The sequence below is a fragment of the Oreochromis niloticus genome, linkage group LG17 (assembly GCF_001858045.2).
Source record: "Oreochromis niloticus isolate F11D_XX linkage group LG17, O_niloticus_UMD_NMBU, whole genome shotgun sequence".
In the NCBI taxonomy this organism is placed as follows: domain Eukaryota; kingdom Metazoa; phylum Chordata; class Actinopteri; order Cichliformes; family Cichlidae; genus Oreochromis; species Oreochromis niloticus.
The window spans coordinates 12,401,653-12,424,250 of NC_031981.2; the positions used below are offsets into that span (position 1 = coordinate 12,401,653).

The 22,598-nt window shown below is 41.1% G+C and overlaps 1 protein-coding gene across 2 annotated transcripts in view; it reads left to right on the forward strand.

The window, feature by feature from the left end:
* sema3aa (sema domain, immunoglobulin domain (Ig), short basic domain, secreted, (semaphorin) 3Aa) overlaps positions 1 to 21,462 on the forward strand; it is a 36,027-nt gene extending 14,565 nt beyond the window's left edge. For both annotated transcript variants that reach the window (XM_013271210.3, XM_005451613.4), the window contains 14 exons: positions 4,818 to 4,937; positions 5,695 to 5,785; positions 5,878 to 5,997; positions 7,894 to 8,036; positions 8,862 to 8,976; positions 9,081 to 9,150; positions 11,495 to 11,639; positions 11,738 to 11,957; positions 13,403 to 13,494; positions 13,591 to 13,632; positions 13,886 to 14,043; positions 17,178 to 17,245; positions 17,342 to 17,490; positions 18,649 to 21,462. In XM_013271210.3, coding sequence (XP_013126664.1) covers positions 4,818 to 4,937; positions 5,695 to 5,785; positions 5,878 to 5,997; positions 7,894 to 8,036; positions 8,862 to 8,976; positions 9,081 to 9,150; positions 11,495 to 11,639; positions 11,738 to 11,957; positions 13,403 to 13,494; positions 13,591 to 13,632; positions 13,886 to 14,043; positions 17,178 to 17,245; positions 17,342 to 17,490; positions 18,649 to 19,365 — 2,250 coding nt within the window. In that variant the 3' untranslated portion in view covers positions 19,366 to 21,462. The remainder of the gene's footprint in view (positions 1 to 4,817; positions 4,938 to 5,694; positions 5,786 to 5,877; positions 5,998 to 7,893; positions 8,037 to 8,861; positions 8,977 to 9,080; positions 9,151 to 11,494; positions 11,640 to 11,737; positions 11,958 to 13,402; positions 13,495 to 13,590; positions 13,633 to 13,885; positions 14,044 to 17,177; positions 17,246 to 17,341; positions 17,491 to 18,648) is intronic.
* Positions 21,463 to 22,598: the final 1,136 nt, after the last annotated feature.

Genomic DNA, 22,598 nt, shown 5'->3' on the forward strand with positions numbered 1-22,598 from the left:
AGAGGCCTTGATTAGGACATTACTAAAGCATTCAGAGCTCCCATAGTGATGCATTTCCCCAAACCACAGTTTACAGCGGCAGAACAAATGTAACAGCTGCCCCCTAAAAAATGCCTGATGGCTGTATCACTATCCGTGGTAGAATGGCTGTGTAACATGGTCCAAGTTGTTGCATTTGATTCACTGAACAAAGCGTTCAGAGTGTGGATTTACGATTTCGTAGAAGTGCCTGATGTCATTTCGGATTTGCTGTCCAGCTATTATAGACATTAATGGGAAAATAATACTCTGGAGTTATCCCACATTTCCAGTGCATTTTCTTTATTGAACTAGAGAACTCAGCATTATCTAAAATTCATTCAAGTCATTTAAATGTTTACAAATCTGTCCACCTATTTTGCCCATGGGAGGTCAGCATTAACAACCAATCCAACGAGAGCCATTAATATCATCCAGTAATGACTCATTTATCCTCTGCGGGTGTTGCGGTTTTCACATAATGACATGGTTTGTGATCAGGGAAGTCATTTTTCTCCACGGAATAAGAAAGAGCCGCAGGTTTGAGTGACCATAACGACCGTCTCTCAGTGTTTAGGTGTGACCTACCTACCACGGAGCTAATGATTCTAACTGAGACAGCCGTGTAAAATCCCAAACAGAGCTGACCCTGGAGGGGATTATAGAAGCTGATGAAATGTATATAACGAGGGCCGTGAGAATGATGTGGGGGGACATGCGCGCTCGCTGTTCAGCAGTACACAGAGGGTAAAACCATTAGACACACAGACACACAAAGACTTGCAGGGTTAAGGTCAGCTACAGGGCTTCAAGTTAAGTTAATGATAACACACATAGTTAAAAGGTGTTTAAATACATGGAAAACCCCAGTCTGTTAGCATGCTATCACAGATTTTATATTAAGAGAACAGTTGGACTTAGAGGAGATAGAGTTATTTGCTTTCTTCCAAAAGTTAGACAAGAGTATTGATATTACAGTCTGTAAGATAAATTTTAAGATGCTGTAACAGCATCAGGCAGTTACCTTACAAAACAGACAGGAAACAGGAAATTAACCAGTCTGGCCATTTCAACAGGTAACAAAATCTGCCTGCCAACACCTCTAACATTCACTGATTAACATCGATCTAGTTTGTTTAATCAATGAAATATAAGTGGAAAGGACTTAATGGAGTCTCCACCACAGACGGATAGATGCACAGTACTGCGCAAAAGTGTTGGTCCACCCCTTGTTTCTTTATGTTTTTTATTGGAAAATGTAAATAGGTGCAGAGACTTACTGAAACATCTATAAATATACATTAAAATACAGTATATAAGGGAAAAACTGAGTTTTTACAATTCTAATGAGCTTGAAAATCAATATTTGATATGACCAAAGCTTAAACTCTCCTGAGCCTTGATTTAACTCGGTTGCGCACACGGGCATGGACAACTGGAGATACAACAGCCCAGTCATTCCCGTTATAGTTCTTTGAAGTCCACTTGAAGTCCGCGGCCTGGGGCACATGCATAGTTAAGGTATTGAATTAATTCATCAACTATGCATGTGCCCCAAGGACGGCGAGTCCACATGCTCACAAAACACAGGCAGGCAAGTGGAGTCCAATGGACTTGTGGATACAAAAAGTTTTCATGTAATTTCTTGAAATAATCTTAAGGAAAAGTTCTCCAGTCTTTCTCTTGAAAAACATTCAAAGGCTGTCTTTATTTCCATCCTCTGTCAAGGTGACTCCTTCAATAATATTGAGGTTCAGGCTCTAGGGAGACAAGTCAAAGACTGATAGTGTTCCCTTATGTGTTTTTCTATCAAGATATGCTTTGCATTGGCAGTGTGTTTGTAATCATTGTCATGCTGCAGGATCAAGCCGTTTCCAATCAAATGCTTTCCAGATGGTACTGAATTGTCTATCAAAATCTCATGGTATTATTAATAATTCCATCAATTTTGATAAGATCCGCAGCACCACTGGCTGAAATGCAGCTCCAAAACCATGACAGAGCTTCCATCATGTTTTACAGATGGCCGTAGTCACTCACTGTTGTTCCTCCCTCCTGACCTCCTCCTTGACGACTTGAGCCAAACATTTAAACTTCGCATTTATCACTTAATAAGCGCCGCTGCTTTTCTCTCCACTTCTTGAGTAATATAGCATACCGCAGTCTTTTCTCCATGTTTGCCTTCCATAAGAATGGCTTCATGACAGCTACCCTTCCCCTCAAAGCATTCCTAATGATGTTTTGATGAACAGTAGATTGATCGACTGATGGGTCAGATGCATCATTCAGGTCCTGTGTCTGGTCAGCTGGAGTTTTTCTCATTTCTTAAGCACATGATTTCCAGATACTGTTTATCTGCTGTAGGTAGTTTTTAGGCCTTCAACTTTTTTGATATCCTCAGATTATCCAAGAGCATATGAAGGGTGGCTCAAAACTTTTGCACAGTACTGTGGTCAGTATATGGTTTTGAACCTCATATTTTGAAGCTCAACATTAGCAGTTTGGCTAATGCCATGCTGGTTTGTTTGAAGTTACCATATTTATCAGCTAACACTAGCAATCCCTGCTAATTAGGGCAATGTACCAGAAATACTAGAATTTAGCTCAGCAGAACTGGAGCCTCATCTTCTTGGATGGGCCGTACCTCACAGTAGGTCATATTATTGATAATTTCATGTTTCAGAAACACTAACAGCATAGCGATCCAGTTCAGTTTGTTTTTCTACCTTATGCTGTAGCGTCTTTTTTCAGCTATTGTAACATGAATGAATGAAGTAGCCTCCTGTAAAACCACAAACTCTATTTTTTTTACACTTTTCACAATACAAACAAATGCATGGACAAGCTCATTTTTTTAACCTTCAAACAGGCCTCCAGCTAACAACCTTGCTAAGCTATTTAACTCTCGGGCACACAGATATGCGAGTGGTATTCATGCCTTTAAAAACAAAAAGTCAGTGGTTTTCCCAAAATGTCAAACTTTCTCTTCGTGCAGGTTACTGCGGAGGAGAAACAGTTAGAGCTAAAACAACAGTTTTTGCCTTTTAGAATAATTACAGAAAATTCTGCTTTTTTTGAGGGGGGGAGGCGGCTTTGCAGTGAGTGATCCCAGAGTTTATTTTAAGCAGCACTGGAAAATGTCAGCATCCATTTACGGCTCATATAAGAGACACCATCAAATCATCAAAGCGAAATGTCTGCGAGCTTAGAAAGACTGAACAGATACATGTGTTTTAGGGAGGGAAGAAGAAGGATAATTTGGCTGCCTGTGTGATGTGTGCTGTATTTGCAAATCCCTGAGCAAATGTGTACTTATTTGTTAGGTAGGTATCCAGCATGTATTTATAATTAGGCAAACCCCAGCCTAATCTCTTAAACACATGTGGCCAAATCAGCTCCTCAAGGCTGCTAATAGGCCTCCTACATTAACCAATCCCGTTGATTAGCACTCTAATAAACAGTCTCACACCACTGGGACTTTCAACACGCACTGCAGCGCCAACCCAAATATCCTCAGTAAATTCAAACATATGGGTTGTTAAAGATCTGTGGTAGATTTGCCTGATTTTCCTTACAGGTGGGATTTCCTTAAAAGAGACTCAATTTCACACACCAACTGGAAAGTCCCTGCTTAAAATTAAATTCCAGCAAATCTTTGCTATATTATATTCTGCTTTCTATTAGTCTCTATTTTCAGTTTTTCTCTAATAAAAACGTCAAGTTTGTTTTCATAAAGCATACCAGTTAATTTAAACTTTATGATATGAAGGTGGCAATTGGCAGAACGAGGTTACTGTTAACATATCAGATCTTTCATAAAGAGCAAAGGTCACAGAGTTGCATGTGGCTGTATAATATCCTACACTGGTAACATTACAGCATAAACAAAGATAGGTATCACATTAACAAAAATGTATTCAAAACAGTTTTCCAGCTTTATATCTCACAGTATCCTGTAAGCCACAGCCTTACAGCCAAAAACTTCACATTACTGGCCAAAATGTAGGTCTGTTTTATGCTAGTTTTTATGATTGTTTAACTTTATTGTCATGTGAAATGTGGTGTAAAACTTTATGCATGGTGTACAAAACTCATCCCACCAGCCTGTAACATAATTTAACCTTATGCCTGCAGCACAACTGCAGCATATTATAACCGCAGGATATATAAAAGTTATAAATAATTCAGTCTTTTAAAGTAATGTTTATAGTTGCTGTTGCATGGCTAAAGTTATGCACTGTTATCGACAACTTCACACATATTGACATATGAACATATTAATATGAAGGCGAATTATTATAGTCAAGCGATCTTCATACATGCTGTAAATAATATATTCATATAATAAAAAGATATCCTCAGTAATTGCAAGTTTAAAAAGTATTTTCGTTATATTTAGGATTTGTGAAAAATTGTTTGCTTGTCACACTCTAGTCTCCAAAATAAAGAAAGGTTTTTATTTTTTACTTTTTATGGTCATAAAAATGCTTAAATTTCTAGCAAACTGGTATTAGAAGAAATGCAAATTTTACGTCATATTTTGGTAAAAGGTATTTGCATTAATATATAAAAAAAACAACTATTTACATTTGATGATTACCACTGAAACCTGTGTGAACTTCATCACTAGAACAAACTTTACATCACCAACACCAGCTTATGTAAAATTAGATTTTTCACTGGAAAATCGTATTTTGTTCCATAGATAAACCCAGTTTTGTCATTTGAATATGCCTGATCTGTATTAAGTTATTAAAGTAATGGAGGCTTTATGTTCTCGTGTCTCATTTCTATTTTAGAAGGAGTGTTCTAACTTCATCCGTGTCCTTCAACCGTACAACCAGACCCATCTGTACATCTGTGGCACAGGAGCCTTCCACCCCATCTGTGCTTATCTGGAAATGGGCAAGAAGGCAGAGGTAATTCATTCAGGGCTTTTATTGTAACCAAATGTTTTGGGGTTTTAATCAGTTATATATATGCAAAGAGTCATTTAAATCTTAAACTGAGCATTCATTAAGAAGGCATGAAATGTGACAACAGCGCTATAGTAAATTCATGTGAGAGAAAGTCTGAGTATCGTCTAACGTACAGCCGTGTTCATTCCGTCTGACGATTATCTTCTCATCAGTGTTGTCTTTTGTGCGAAGCAGTGGAAAAAAGCGGTCACTACATGGTTCAATTACAGCTGTCGAATATTTAACAGCCTTCCGTCCTGCATTAAAGTTTAATCAGTCATCTTGAGAAACTTCTACAGGTTAATCAATGTACTAGCATGGATCCTGCCGTCCAGCAGTAGGGAGGGGTAGACCCTAGAGGCGTTCACTTCAGTTTAAAGTAGTGCTGACAGTCTGTAACTGATTGAATAAATTAAAAGTCACAAAAAACTCACTCGCTTTTCTTTAAAAGACTCAGAGGTCGTGTCTGTTTTTACTTCATTTTACTGCTTATATTCCCTTTTTTGGTGCATTTGGTAACAAAAGGCAGCAGTGTAATAAAACATTCCTTGTTTCTCCCGTCTGGAGGAAGTGTTTTTTTGCATCCCACCCCCCCAAAGTAGCGCACTATAATGAGAATGTATTGTAACTTGAAACACGTGCTATAAATGTACCTTTAACCATGCTCGTTGTGGCTTTCGCTGCCCTCATTTCGATCTTTGACCTTTTCCCACCGCAGGACAACATCTTCCGACTGGCCTCACAATTTGAGAACGGCCGCGGGAAAAGCCCCTACGACCCCAAAATGCTCTCAGCCTCACTTCTCCTTGGTGAGTTTGATGTGTGCTTTCATTACTTCCAGGGAGGACGCAGTCACTTCAGAGCTGGTCATTTGTTCCTAACTATCCTTTCTCGCTGGCAGATGGAGAGCTGTACTCGGGCACATCTGCTGACTTCATGGGAAGGGACTTTGCCATTTTCCGTACGCTGGGAGATCATCATCCAATCAGAACAGAGCAGCATGATTCAAGATGGCTGAATGGTAAAAAAAAAAAAGAAAAAATCTTAGAAGACGAGCTTAGAGTGAATTCTTTTATTTCTCATGTTCAATTCAGCGGTTGAATTTTTTTATTATAGTGTATTCTTCTGAAGGCTTCTCAATTATATTTATTCCTAGTAGCAACAGTGAAGTATAAACCACTTGAGACTGCAAAAACTAGATAGCATGACTCAGAATACTTTGCTATTAAGGTAAAATTAGACCATTGTGGTCTATATAGATCTCAACCTTTCCCTAAAAGCTGGATGTAAATCCCTGTCATTGGCCATTATTTGGAAAAGTATACCATTGAGCTTTTCAGCAGACTTTGAGGCATTAAATTCTCTCGCAAGCCTCAAGTCTCCAATCATTTCCATTCATGTGCAGACATCAGATATCAGAGCCCATTCACAAAGTCAGTGGATTTGCCTGTGCTAGCAAGATTAGCGCTGCAGTGAGGGTTATTGACTGCTCAGTCTGTCTGGCTATCTTTCGGCACCGCAGAGGACTTAGGGAGCCACAAAAGGTCAGTTTGAACCTTTCCCTCAAGCTGTGCCATCCCCCCCCCACCCTCTTTCCCACAGAACTAATCCGCTCTTAGCTGTTTTCCTCCTGTAGTGGAGTCAAATTCCTCCCAGTCCCCCTCAACCGCCCACGTCCCCCTCCCCAGGCACCATCAAAAATCACAAACACGGGTCTCGCCAGTGCTGATTACTGTGACATATTAATAAAGAGCAGTATAAACCGAGGAAGTCATTGTTACAGCGTTAATCCTCATCGATCTTTCACCTTGTTCAAACAAATACGCTGGGGATTGTATCCATTCGGCTCGGCAGAATCCAGCGTCTTCTGCACAATGAAGGGATTGTAATTGCATGGATTACCGGGGTGGAGATATTCTATTGAGGCTTTATCAACAAGGTTATATGGTACTCAAATGTAACATAGAGAAACCAGGGAATGAATCTCTAATAGCAGCTGATTCTAAAAGGATTTGGGGTTAAACTGTAGTTTTGGTGGTCCTGATTTATTTACGCATTCCTTCACATTTTAATGACCTCTTGCTTATATGGATGGTTGAATTTCCTTTGAATAAAGCAGGTTTTTCTTTGGATTATAGGTAATCAGTGGTATGACTTCAGTGGTCAGCAGCTTGTTTTTGTTTTGTTTTATCTGTGGTGTGCGCACTCAAATTTATGAAGGTCTGCATATAAGGGCACATATTCATGATCGAGGTATGAAGTGTGTGTGGGGTACACACAATTCACAGCAGAGGTCTCGCACCTGCGCAACCCTTATAAATCTGCCTCCCACTTTGGCCGCACGCTCCTTTTTCACAGCTACTCTATATCCTAAACGCCCATGGAGGTGTAACATGGCACTGCTTGTTTCTCTCCGCTTAAACCCCCGAGCTTTTGGACGTAGGCTCGCTTTACGCGCGGCGACGCCTCAGTGACTGCGGCGACTTTTCCTCGATTCTTACGCCCCCTTTATACCAAAAGATCCCAGCCCTAAGGCCTTGGCTCCTACGTTTAGCTTTGATTTCCTCTTGCGCTTAAAGTCAGGATAAATTTATTCAAGTGTTACCCGGGACAATCAGAGCCATGTGTGTTTGCGAGGATGTGGTCTAGAGACAGGGTTTATGTGGGATTTGGATTTGGAGCGCTCACTTGAGGTAAAGTCACATACTATAACACCATGGTGTAAAGTGAAGGGCTGCTATTACCGAGCCGTGACTGGAGAATATCGTGGGGGGGGGATTGGTTACAGAGGTGTAAAATAGGGGTGAAATGACTGTCACCGGGGTAGAGGTTGGATTGTAAAATTGTATTTGTGTGTCTGCTGGGGTGAGTTTATGTGCTTTATTTGTTTATTTTTCCTCTATTTTCTTTCTTGTAGATCCCAGATTCGTAGGCATACACCTGATCCCTGAGAGCGACAACCCCGAAGATGACAAGATCTTCCTGTTTTTCAAAGAGAACGCCATGGACGGGGAGCACACTGGGAAAGCTACTATTGCCAGGATAGGACAACTGTGTAAGGTAACAACACACACAATCCCACAAAACTGTTATAACAGTGTAATGTGGCATCAATATGATTCTGTTACACAAAAAAAGTAGCATACTTCCTATAATGTGCCTTAATTATCAGTTTATAAGCCCTTAAAAAGCCATTTAGTAACATGTACGTGTCCTAATGAGAAAATCTAAGTAATAATGAACAGCCAGAGTCATAGTAGCTGAAAAAAAGTTAACGATCATATGCCCATAGTTAACCTTTACCTTCCTTATAAATGCCTTATAAGGTATAAGTTAGTTAGAGGTGGGAATCTTCAGACACAACGCCCCACAATATGATATTATCACAAAACTTCACACATGATACAATATAGAAGGAGACTGCAGTCCTATTTTTATTCGTGTGACTGAACCAGTAGCTTAGGACGTAGCTTTGTCAAGGTAAGTGTGTCCACTGCTGGATGGTTTTTCTGTTGTGAGCCAATTTAATGCAAGTTTGCTCAGATAACGTTATCTCAGGATGGTGGTGCACGAGATGAGCTCTCTTGTTCAAAGTATTCCCAGAGGACTTTAGTTTACTTAATAAAATATCGACATTTGGTGTCCATGTATCAACACAATACGGCCACGCAAAATATCGCGATAATACATATCAATCCCCCCACCCACGTCTAATGCTAATAATACAACAAATATGTTTACTGCAATACTTTTTATAAACAGAAACTTAATACTTCTGTAACATTTTTAAACTTTCTGTTTATATAAATGTGATATTTACAAGGACCTTACTAACAAAAGTGCATACGGAGGTGTGAGCTGACAGCACTTCAAATGTTGTTGCAGAATGACATGGGAGGTCACAGGAGCCTGGTCAACAAATGGACCACTTTTCTCAAAGCGCGGCTAATATGCGCAGTTCCTGGCGTCAATGGCATTGACACACATTTCGACGAACTACGTAAGTGCGTTTTATTTTATTTATTTGTGTCTTTGCTCGATGTGGAAAAATTCTAACCTCACCTCAGAGCTTCACCTTCACACATTATTCTTCTCGCTTTTTAGAGGACGTGTTTCTCATGAGCTCCAAGGACCCAAAGAATCCTGTTATCTACGCTGTATTCACCACATCCAGGTACAGTCTTATGCCCTTGACCTCCAAAGTGAGCATGCAAGGGTTTCAAATGTTCAAACTGCGTGACAGATGCTGGTAGTATCAGAATTGTTTTGTTGATGTGTTGCTAAGAGATCAGAAAGACTCGATTATTTCAACGGTCAACCTTCCTGTATAGGTTTCATCCTCTGCATTTGAAAAACACGCGCCTCGTATTTCTTTTCAAGAAGCCTTTCTTTTCTCCTCCTTTATCCTGCCCCTTTATCTGTAATTTCCTAACCATTTTAAATGGCACGGCACGATGCAAGCGACCAAGTGCGCCTCTGTCAAATTCCCAGACGGCGCTCTCGTAATCCACTTACAGGTGTCTCATGGATGCTTTTCTCTCCGAGGGTAGCCCTCCCCTCGTCTCAGATTTGGAGATTGCTTTTATCCGATTCCCCAATTCCTCACTACCTGTCCCGTTTTTCACTGAAACCTTGGCAGGCTTGTAGGAAAATCAGATTATGGAGCAGGAGGGAGCGAGAGAAACACGATATTCACTTAACAGAAATCCACGGGGGTTTTTTGTTGTTGTTTTTTTTTCCTCCCACCCCCCTCGGTCACCGCCCCAGCTTCGAATGGGGTTTTCAGAAGCCGGGTGTGTCTCTACTGAAGCATGTGGAGAGGTGAAGGCATGGGGCAGGGCAGATAAGTGAGTTGAAATGGCACAGATGGTGGCACTTATCGTGATGATGAAGATGATGAATTTGCATTCAGGAAGGAGGAGGGCTTTTGTGTGTGTGTGTGTGTGTGTGTGTCCGGTACTGTTTCTGCACCGCTTCGAGAGGAGGACAAACACTTCATCATCAATCACTGCTAATGATAAGACGAGCTGAATAGAGGAGCGGTGCAGGCTAACGCATAGTGACAGGCGCCTTGCTTTACCAGACCTGTTTGGCTTTTCACTGCTTTCAGGGATGTATTAAAACCCAGAGGTTGGTGGGCGCTGGTGGGCGTACACCCACGTATCCACGTCTGCCCACACAAGCACGCACACACACACGTACACTTTAAAATTCAATTATGGGGCATTGAGGAATTAGAGTGGTTTAATTGGTTTTCTAAGTGGCCGGTTTTCAGAGATGAATAGAGCAGAGATTCAGAGGGACCGGCTTTTAATATCACTGCTTAATGAGGCACAAAGAAGCTGCCACTGACAGATCAGTGTCTGATTGTGTACCTCGGTGTGTGTGTGTCTGTGTGTGTGCATTCTAGGGGTGAATTTGCATGCCTCTTTCTGTGTGAGTCTGTGTGTATCTGCACAAACACATTTTCACCCTTCTTCATAAGCACAGATATTGGAGCGTCATTTTTTTTGCCCCTGGAGTTAATTGAATTTCTCTGTAATTAACATTTTCAAATGCTAATCCATTCATCTTCCATGCTTTGTGGAGTACTGTCGGCTGTGTGTTTGCCAGCCACATCCCTAATTAGGCTGATACAACTTCCCATTGCAGTCAGCAAGACAAAGGACATCTCGAATCATTTTGAAGCATTCGGTTCCTGCGAGTGAAGGAGATTTGCTGTCCAAAAGAAAATCTGTAATTGTAAAATGTGACACCTGGAAAGTAAATGAATGATTATTTGGGGCATTTATCCTCATAAAGTAAAAAATAATAAATCTATGAAACTGTGAAATAGATGAATAGATATGACGGAAGGTTTATAGACTTCACGCTCTCCATAGACTGCAAGCATCGTGCTTATTCTGTCATAATCTCCACAAGAATATTTAATAACTCTTGTGGAGTATGCACGTTGGAATATTCATGTGAAACTCCCCGATTCTCCCATTTAATGACTCACGACTCAAATTGCTGTCTTCTGGATGACCCGCGAAAGAGCTTAAATTGAAAAAATAAAATCCACATCACTTCCCTTTTTTTTAGCGTGATTGATCGACCTTGCCTGCTTTCCTTGTGGAAGCAAAATCCACCCATCTGGCTCAAGCAAATGCTCACAAAATATTGGAGGGGATTTCAAATATGCTCTGAACCAGGTCTCCTGGTTTGTTGGTGGTGTGCCCAAATTCCTGTCTGTTCTCAAGAGGCTGGAAGCAATCAGAGAGAAGTTCCAATCTGTCATTGCTGTACTCAAGTAATGACAACTTTGCTCCGCTCTGTCTTTGTGCGATGATGGGTCATTTTGTTGTCTTTCTTCAGTTTTTAACAAGCTCCTAATCCCTGTCTTGTGACCGATCATTTACGAATCCCCTTTGTTTCTCTCTGTCATCTCTTTTATTTCACCGCCCTCTTGCTTCCTCCCCCTCTTGATCCTTAAACTCACCCCTTCTGGATTTATTTCTCTTTCTCTCCTTCCACAGTAACATATTTAAAGGCTCAGCAGTGTGTATGTACAACATGGCAGACATCAGGAGGGTTTTCCTGGGTCCCTATGCCCACAGAGATGGACCCAACTACCAGTGGGTGCCCTTCCAAGGGAGGGTGCCCTACCCTCGCCCTGGAACTGTAAGGCAATTTAGCAAAAATTTTGTAAATTTATGAGCAATAATGAGACATTATAAGACGATATTAGAAGAAACAAACATATCACGTCTTGATCTCAGTGCCCCAGCAAGACATTTGGAGGTTTCGATTCTACGAAGGACCTTCCGGATGATGTCATCACCTTCGCCAGGGGTCACCCTGCCATGTACAACCCGGTGCACCCAATAGGGGGACGTCCCATAATGGTACGCACGGACGTGGACTACCAGTTTACCCAGCTGGTGGTGGACAAAGTGGAGGCAGAGGATGGGCAATATGACGTCATGTTCATTGGCACAGGTATGCAACAGATGACACTGCAATAAATATTGTGCTTCTGTATGTTTATTTCACCGCCAGGGTGGTCCGCCATAAGTACTTTTGGTTGTACACTGCAAACAAAATCAGATCAAATAAAGTCCAGTGTATTGTTTTAAAATGAAAGGCATTTTTTAACCACAGATAGATTTTTACGATTTAGTATTTACAGATATTTCCACTCAAAAACAGATACGGAAAATTACAATAATATTTTCCTTTTTTTTAACCGACTTTTAATTTATGTTTTTATTTTATTTTTATTTACAGTGTACTGACATTAGTGTCTAATACACTCAAAAAGCTTGATGTCACTAACAAATGTCTATGTTGAAATAGGGGGAGCTTGAGTGAAGATGGGTTTCAAAGCAGCTTGCAGAATCCAAATTTCACTTTTTGAGATTGCAACCCGAGTGTGTAAAAGGATATCATCATGAGCCATCACATGGCACTGGGACCAGTTGATATACCAGTTGATTCCGATTAACTTCTTGGCCTGAACCACTGAGCTCAATTTGTTTTTAATTAAAATGGGATTAAAATAATCAGAAATTTTGGGAAAGACAATTAACGACTAGCGGGACCGTTAGTCATAAATTATTAGTGATTTTTAATGGAATATCTGTCTAGGCACACAAAGACCCCTCCTGTGTTCCAGTGGTTCTTTGTGGTACTTAATTCCAGTTTATCAACTTTATAAAGCTGATTGATCGGTGGGAAACCCCTTTCCCAGCGATGTTAGCACAGCTGAAAACTGTTGTACTGATTAAAGGAGCAAAATGTTTGGATAGTTGAGCATCTGGAGTATTGTAATGGACAAAGAAAAGACATTTCTTTGAAACTCACAGAGTATTATTGTTCCTGGAAATAAGAATAGAAAGAGAAGTGGGAGGCCTCTGTGTGCACATCTGAGAAAGAGCACATCAGAATCTATAGTTTGACAAACAGATGCCTCGCAGTGCCTTTAACTGGCAGCTTCATTAAATGACACCTGAAAAGCACCAGTCTCAGTGTCAACAATGAAGAGAGTCCTGGATGCTGGCTTTTCTCTGCTGAGTTATAAAGAACAAGCTGTATTTTAGACTGGGCAATAAAATAGAAAGATTAGGATGGGTAAAAGAACACAGACGGTGGACAGAGAAAGACTGAAAAAGTGTTATACGCATACAAAAAACCAAACAGAAAGAAAAGTGACTGAACAAAGGAAAATATACTGGAGTGCTTAATGCAGAGAATCTCTTTTAATCGTTTTTAATTTTTTGATCTATTTCCATGTTTCTTCTTGCACTTAACATGTATTTTTGAATAAGGCACACACACGTATTTCTAATCTGTTACTTAAACCATACATACATGCACCACAGATGCTTGTATGACCAGCACAGGCCTGCATGTACACTTACTGCATGCTGTCTTTTGCCTTTCAGATAAAGGAACAGTGCTGAAGGTGGTGACGATCCCCAGAGAAAGCTGGCATGACCTTGAGGAGGTTGTACTGGAAGAGATGACTGTCTTTAGGGTATGATGTTTTGTAATTGCGTGCTAATAGCCTCCCTATAAAAACACATATTGTCCGTAGAAGTGGCGTTAAATGGGGTTTATTTGTTTTGTACAGGAGCCTACTCCCATTACTGCTATGGAGCTGTCCACCAAGCAGGTAAAAACTTGCTTTCTCACTGTGTAATTAATCCAAAAGCTGTTGACAAGGGTAAAGGTCCAAGTGAAACAAAACAAAAAAAAAAAAGCGAGAAATTCTCGGTCTTTAAACATACACTGTTATCCATAAGCGAAGAATGTGCCCACTGAGAACTAAACCCACAAGCACCTTCTTTTTTTGCAAGAACCTTTCCAACTGAGGCGCACAGGAACATTTAATTTTTACATCCTTGCTCTCTCTCTGACTCCCACAGCAACAGCTGTACCTTGGCTCAGCCCTGGGTGTATCGCAGATGTCTTTACACCGTTGCGAAGTGTATGGGAAAGCTTGCGCTGAGTGCTGCCTGGCCAGAGACCCTTACTGCGCCTGGGACGGTGCTGAGTGCTCGAGATACTTTCCTACTGCCAAGAGGTAGGAGCCCGCACTCGCTAAACACCCTTCTTTAACCTTTATTTATCCTCGGAGGGTTTGCTGAGCATGCACGCTGCTTTTCAACAACATCCTGTATTAATGTCGTCACATGCAGTCACACCTGGGACTTATCAGTACACCTGCATTCTGCTGTTTTGGTTGGCTTTAAAACAATTGGTTTTAAATGTTATGCTCAAGGGCATCCTGATGCGCAGCCTCATTTCTCTAGCGTCAGACCTCCACTGGCTTATTAGTAAGTGTGGCGACTCCAAAAAACAGACACAGATAGCCATTGTATGCCAAAACTTCTAAACATGGAAGTAATCTGAATATTACACCGGCACGAAATTGAGTCATTAAACACACAGACGCACTAATTATGCATTCCAAAAAAGTACAATCCAGCAACTTAGCCAGTAACAATTGTTCTGAGTTGTGCTTCAATCATCCTACCGACCAAGACACATTAAGAAATATGCACAAATATCCAAAGACAAACAAACACACAATAAATTATAGCAACCAGGAGCTGCCTGACCACTTCACCCTTCAGCCAGGAGGTATGAACATACACACCCTCAAATTACCCTCTGGTGTCACCCAGCAGGATTAGGCTGACCGCTCCACCACTACTACCCTCCCATACACACACATAGCGCGACACCCCCATGTCTCATTCATCTAGAACTTCTCACACCAACAGAAGTAGGCCAGTGGGTATACTCCAGCTTGGCAAGATTACAGACGAGGTGGCACACCCCATGTTTAAAGTGGGGACAGGCTTCTCTCAGCTCTCCACTGCACTGCAAATATTTTCACTACCAGAATGAGAACCAGACACCCAACCTTGCACGTGCTCAGATGGCCAAAAAAGACAGGAATGTTAGCCCAGGAAATGTACAGACGAGGGACACGTGTGAAAAAAGTGGGATGTAAGTGGTCATAATTTTGTGTGGAGAATTCACACAAACATGCTGAGCATTTTTTTTTTCTTTTTAAACCTTCAGTGGTTGTACTTTTTATCCCTACCTTGGTTCTTTCTCTTCTTTCCAGCCGTTGCCTCATGTTTGGCTCGCACCCGATTTGATTTTTGCAGCGGCCATCAGCGTTTTTTGAACCATGACAACTAGGAACTAGGGAGCCATTCACAGCTAGTCAGTAAAGCCAGACTTTGAAAACGCCTTGCCATCGCATTAAAAAGCCAAATCACACAGTAGATTTTTTTCATATGGAGAGGACAAAGACTGGGCCTGCTTTTACAAGGCGTTTCAAGGGCAAAACAATGCTGTATGTGTTTCATAATAACGGCTCATCGGAAGGCAATGAAGCGCAGTTTCACTGCTCAGCAGGTTTATGTTTCTTACATTCTGCTGTTTTTTTTTCCTTCCATGTGATTTAACAGTGGAGTTAAAGGTTGAGTTAGTGCCTGTTTTCTTGGGCATTGGGTAAACATTGCCCCCAAGTGGTGGGAATAAAAAAGTACATAAGAAATAACTTGTCATGTACAGCAATGATTCCCAACCAGGTTACAAATATACCACTGGATATTTGCAAAGCTAATCTTAGATAAGTTAACTAAAAGTATAATTTACTAAGTAGTAGCAGCCAAAAGAAATTCATAAAAGATTTAAATAAAAAAGCAATGGAAACAAAGTGAATATCTGGGTAACATATCTCACTTACTGTATAACAGTTGAACAGTTTTTACCTGATAGCATGGGTAATCATTTTCAATAAAATTTTATTTTTATAGCCCCAAATAACAACAACAGTAACCTCAAGGTGCTTTATATTGTAAGGTAATAACCCTGCAATAAAGAAAACGGAGAAATTAAACATAAATCTAATGACATGGGTCAACAAATGAAACAGTTGCAACACAGTCAGTAACTAAAAAGATGTTTTTGTTGTTTTTTTGCTAAATGTACAGCTAGCTATTAGCTAATGGTGTATGTTAAAGGCTAAATAGCATATGGATAAAAAGTGAAATTTGTTAGCTAACAGTGTCGGCTAACTGTTAGCTAAACTTTATGGAGAAGCACGTCAAATCTGGTCACTGTACGTGTAATTATATAGCTGTGAAATCAAGTATTAGCTTACAGCAGTGGAATTGGAAGCTAATAGTTACATGTGGTTAAAAGAGTTAACTGACAGTAATTGAAAAATTTTGAGGATTGTCCAGATCCACTTTCATTAGTACAGTTAAACTCATTTATGTACAAAAAGAGTTGGGTTCCACATAATTCCACAATCTTCCAGCAAATTTACCCCAGGGTCAGACCTCGCAATGCTCAGATAAACTGTAAAAACTTTAAGGGCAACATCTCCAACCCTAACATTTAGCATGCCAACTGAGAGCAAAGATGATAACAGTACAATTGAAAAAGGACTCAAATATGTAATGCGTGTGTGGTGTGATCACCTGGAGAAAGCTTCTTCACTCTAAAAAGATCATGACAGCATAGCTTAGGTTTGCAAAATTACATTTGAACAAACCACTAGACTTCTGGAAATGGCCATAATGCACAGTACCATGTCTGGAGAAACCCAAACACAGCATATCAGTGCAAACACCATAAACCAACAGCCAGCACAGTGGTGGAGGGGTATTAATTTGGGTTTGCTATACAGCCCCAGGACCTAAGCAGCTTGCAGTCACTGAGTCCCCCATGAACTCCTCTGTGTACTGAGGTATTCTAGAGTCAAATGTGAGGTCATCTGTCCGACAGCTAAAGCTTGACCGAGACAAGACCATCCAACAGGTCAATGACTCCAAGCATAGCAACAAATCTGTAACAGAATGGCTGAAAAAGAAAAGAGAAAAGTGTTGCAGTGATTCAGTCTAAGTCCAGCCCTCAACCTGATTGAAATACTGTGACATGATCTCAAGAGAGCTGTACATAAACGAATGCCAACAAATCTGAATGAACTGCAACAGTGCTGTAAAGATGAGTGGGCCAAAATTCTTCCACAATGATGTGACAGACTGATGAAGTCCTACAGAAAACTAGTTATTGCTGCTAAAGGTAGTGCTGCAAGCTACTGGATCATGCAGTGTACTTAGTTTTCCACAGGTCCTTATAGCTGTCTGTTTCCACCACTTCCATTCAGTTTCACTGTCGTTTTTTCCACAGGCGAACCAGACGGCAAGACATCAGAAATGGAGATCCTCTTTCCCAGTGCTCAGACCTTCAGCATCACGGTACCTTAAAGATTTCATACAAGCACATACACACTGTCTCCTCCTCATGCCATCTGCATCTCATTAGTCTGTCTGCATGTGCTTTGCATTGAGCAGATGACATGGATGGCTTAGGGGACAGCGTGGAGGACAGGAGTGTGTTTGGTGTGGAGAACAGCAGTATGTTTCTAGAGTGCAGCCCCAAGTCTCAAAGAGCGCTCATCTACTGGCAACTGCAGAAGCCCAACGACGAGCGCAAGCTTGAGGTGTGTATGCCTAAGATGACTTGCTAATATACTGCTAGATGATTATAAAATATATTACACATAGTTAGATTTCTCCAGACAAAATATCTCCATCCAGGGCTCCACCTTTCCTGCTCCATCATCTAGTGACTTATGACACTTCTAATCTTTAACCTCAGAGACCCAAAAGGGTGAAAACCACTGGGTGTGGGTGTTTAGATTAACTTTTGTACTGCGGCTGTATTTTTATAGCTGGCCTTTCTAGGCGTGTTATTTTAGGTACCAATGAGCAAAGAGAAATACGATACAAAAAGGTCCAGCTGTGTAATAGATCCGCAAGTCAGAGGGTTTATTGAAATGTGAAACACAGCCGTTAATAATTTTATATGGAAGGATATTACTGTTTCAGCAAAAAATAGTGTTCAGCTATGAATTAACCTAATAAGAATTTGCTGTGCCCACCCACACTTGCTGCATGATTTGCTGCTAAGTTTAAGCCAGCTTCTACTTTTTGCTGGACAGCATCACTCTGTGCTGACAGCCCAGGTGATTGATGTAGCTGCAGTTTTTCCATGCAGTGTGAAGCAGCGTTAGCTTGAAAGGAACCTTTGGAGTTTGCTTCAATCTTTCTTACCGATATTCATGTATTCAGTGAGACCTGAAACAAGGCATTTCCTTTGAACCCTTGTTCATTGTTCTTCTTCTTTCCTGACCAAATTTGACATTATAATGTAAAATATGTTTTCTTTTGTCTTATGTGACTTTCCTTGGTTAAGTGATACCAGCTGTAGAGATATATCCCTTCCCCTGAATGTAAGGGGGCTAAATGGCAGTATCTCCTTCCAGAAATCCTGATCTGATTATTAGAAATTGGTTTGGGGGTGTAATTTAATAGAAGGAATATTGTATAGTTCTGTCACAAAACTTCTCACATCATACTTTATGGATTTTTCTGAGTAACTGGGTCATGATTTCTGGAAAGAGTTTTTCTAATGGGTTATTTTTGGGTACTTTTGAGCACTGCAAGACAAGTGTGAATTAATTCAAGAGGATACAGACATCTCTGATATAGATTATCGAATATGTATAAAAACTGTGGTTCATTCTCATGTTCCATCATTATTTTTTTCAGTATTTTCACCCATTGTATTCTTTGTCTTCCTCTTTGTTTCATTTCAGATAAAGCTAGATGACAGAGTGCTGCGTACAGACCAAGGTCTGCTGATACGCAGCCTCACTCAGTTTGACACAGGCGTCTACCATTGCCAGGCTGTGGAACACGGCTTTATCCAGCCTCTGCTACGCCTCAACCTCCAGGTCATCCCCACCCAGAGATTGGGTGACATCCTGCCAGGAATTCCTGGTGCGGGAGGTGGCGCAGGTCACTCAGCCAAACACAGGATGTGGTACCGAGATTTTCTGTCTCTCTTGGACCACCCAGAGCTAAACAGCGTGGAGGAGTTTTGTGACAGAGTGTGGAAGAAAGAGCGCAAACAGAAGAGGGTGAAGACACCTAACAGCAACAGTCAGGGCAAGCCTGACAGCGCAGGCGGGTCCAACTCTGCATTACAGCCTAGAGCTTTAGCTCCCACTGCTCAGAAACAGCAAGCCAGTCCACCTCTCAGTCGGCCATGGCTTCAGGCTGGAGATCTAACAGTAGAAGAGCCAACACTCAGTCAGAATACCCAAAAGGGTATATTGAGCAGTCAGGCACCTAAGAACAACCAGAAAACCCAAAATGGCCAGAAGGGGCAGGCCAGGCTAGCTGGTTCTCAGCTCGCAGGGGGATCTCGGGCGAGCAGCCAACATGCAACCAAGTGGAGACGGATGCAGGAAAATAAGAAGGGACGCAACAGGAGGACCCATGAGCTTCAAAGACCTCCACGCAGCGTTTGAAAAAAAAGAAAAGAAAAAAAAAAGGACACATTAAACCAGACCGACACACATGCAAGCACAAACCCACGCATCCACACAAAAACACACAAATACGTTCTATAGATGCAATGTGTGATTCAGTGACCTCTCCATAACAGCAGAAAAAGCAAAACATCTGAAACACTTTTTAGGTAGAAACATGAACTCCGCACATGTAACGTCAGTGAAGCTCTCATTCAGACACAAAAGCACACAACCTGTGAAAAGGACAAAGATGAGAAGAGGACTGAAAAACTGGAATGCATACTGTAAATGTGTGAGGATATGCTGGTTGCCTGGGATACTGGCTGGCAGACACGTCAACCTCCTGTACATAAGCTACTAAAATAAGACTGGGACAAAAAAAATGTTTAGTGAGGTGTTCGTTGGTAAGCAAATGGACATAGCATGCTGGGACGACAGCCGTGGAGACGTTGAAAGAAGTGGGAATTCAGTGCGGCCCGCTGGCCTGTTTGACCTGAGCATGTGAACTGCTAAAAGAAAAGGATTCAAAACTCTTATTTTGAAGAACTGCTTGAGAGGAGAATAGAACCTCTCACGTCGTCTTTCAATTCAAGACGAGCAGCACGCTCACTGGAGGGCACAGAGGGGCTGCGGTTCGCCTCGACGTGTGCACAGATGGCACCGGTCGTTTTCGCAGGACAGAAGCATTGTTAGATGGAGAAAATTTAAAAAAACAACAAAAAAACACTGCAAAGTCATGCAACTGTGCAAAAGTGCTTCATCATAACCCTCTTCAACTGAGGCTCGGAAAGCATCGTGCATGTTGTTGTTAATGTTTTAATAATAAGCTAATTATTTTAAGAGGCTCTTTTTTTTACGCCCTCCCTAAAAAGCAAAAAGTTACTTCTTTTTTTTTCATTTGCTTTCCTTTCCAAACCAGTGCTTCTACTTCTGGGGGGCAAAAATTGCAGGCGACATAGTAGTCTTCAGTGTGCGTAACCCCTTCTGCTCCCAAGGATTCTGTGTATAAGTTATTTTGTTGTTGCTTTTTCTGGGATTTATAGGGCACAAATCCCAGTTGTCCGCTATGCTAAAAGCCCAGTCTGAAACAAGACTGCCAGTTGTTTGTGTACATATATACGACAAACGTAACTCTCTGTGTATATACAGTACATATACAGTACAAGAACACCACTTGATTATTATTTATTTGCTCATTGTTTTGTGAAAGGGTTGCATTTATTTTTGATATTATGGTATTTTTGGCTCATCAGTATATTGGAGAAACAATGGCAACAGCAGCAAAAAAAAAAAAAAATCTTTGATGGACCAAGTGGCCGGATGTCTGTGTGTCAAAAAGGAATCCCCCCTTTTTGAGGGAGCTGAACATGAATTAATTAGAAGCACGAGTGCAGGGGTTTGTGTGTTCATTAAACAAAACGTCTGACAGAGATCCCACCAACGATAAGCACAATTTTGTCTCTTTTTGCCTTTCATACCAGATCATCTCACTATTTTCCTCTTCTTTTTTTTCTCCTGATCCCATCAACATTTTTCATCCAGTAGCTATTATGTGTAAGATAATTTCCCCAAACTGAAAAGCATTAGCTGTGAATTTCTGTAAGAAATAGTGGAGAAAAATGTTAAATCTAGTCTGAGGAGAAGACACATTATACTGCATGTGAATGCTACCTACAGTAAGTGCATCTTTTTTATTGTCTTTTTACGTGTTTTGTGTGAGAGGTTAAAAAAAAGAAAGGAAAAAAAAAAATCCCTCAAAGCAACGTGTGAATTAATTTTGCCAAACAGTGATATTAACAACTCATGATATCCTAGCCAAAGCTGTTTTAAGGTCCAAGCTCCTTAATCTTTGATTCAACAATGGTACCTCCTGTCTCCCCGCGCCCCCCCGAGTTCATGACGAGAGTAATGTGTCAATGCAATAAATTAGAGCAAGATAGTGTTCCCTACCAACGCTCAAAAGTTTGTTGTGTCCCTAATCCGGGTCTTTCCCTCAGAGTTAGAAATGTGAGAGAGCTGAAAGTTACCACTGCTGTAACACAGTTCTTTCTGGCATGCATTCAGTTGTCTAAATAAACATCTCTGTTACAAGAACAAGCGTCTTTGTTCTCATTCATGTAAAAAAAAACCTTTCGATCCGCCCTCACCCTCCTACAATTAAAGGTCCCAAGGGCACCCTCATGACCCTGGAATGTGTCTCTCCGGTTTCTGCTCATAACACCATATAGATTCATTCTTTCATGTGTTTATACACCTGTTTGTTGTGATTAAATAATGATTATGATCTGATTAAAGAATTACATTTTTTTTATTTTTGATTCTGACTGCATTTAAAGTCATGTTGGAACTAGATGAAAAGTCTAGACCCACCAGCATTGGATTCATTCTCTGGGACAGGGGTGTCAAACTCCAGGCCTCGAGGGCCGCTGTCCTGCAGATTTTAGATATCACCCTGGGTCAACACACCTGAATCTTCTGGAGAGGTACAAGACAGGTTGAGGAGGTAATTTAGCCATTTGAATCAGTTGTGTTGGATCAAGGACACATCTAAAACCTGTAGGACACCGGCCCTCGAGGCCTGGAGTTCGACACCCCTGCTCTGGGAACTTCCATCCAGAAGATGAATTTCTGGAGATTTGAATTCTGAGTCACTGTTGATTTATGCTCAACTTCATTAGGTAAACTGGCTAAACTAGATGGTTCACATTACACCACCCTCAACCTGAACTTCTGCTACATGGCGGGAAGGATCCATGCTTTCATGTTTATGCCAAATTCCAACCCCATCATCCAAATGTTCCAGCACAAATCAAGACTCAGCAGACCATACAATATTTTTCCAATCTTCCGTTACCCAATTTTGGCGAGCCTGTATGAATTGTAGCCTCAGTTTCCTGTTCTTAGCTGAAAATAGTGGTGCCCAGTGTGTCTTTCTGCTGCTGAAGTCCATCTGCTTCGAGGTCTGACATTCAGAGATGCTTTTCTGTATACCTTAGTAGTGGTTATTTGGGTTATTTGTTGCCTTCCTTTCAGTTGGGAGCAGTCTGGCCCTTCTCTGGATTCAGCAAGGCATTTTTGTCCAGAGAGCTGCCTCTCACTGGATATTTTCTTTCTTTTTTTCCCCCTCACTATTCCGTGTAAACCCAAGAGGTGATTGTGTGGAAAAACATTCAGATCGGCAGTTGGTGAAATATTTTAATACCCTATTTGAACTTCAACAGGTAGTCTTG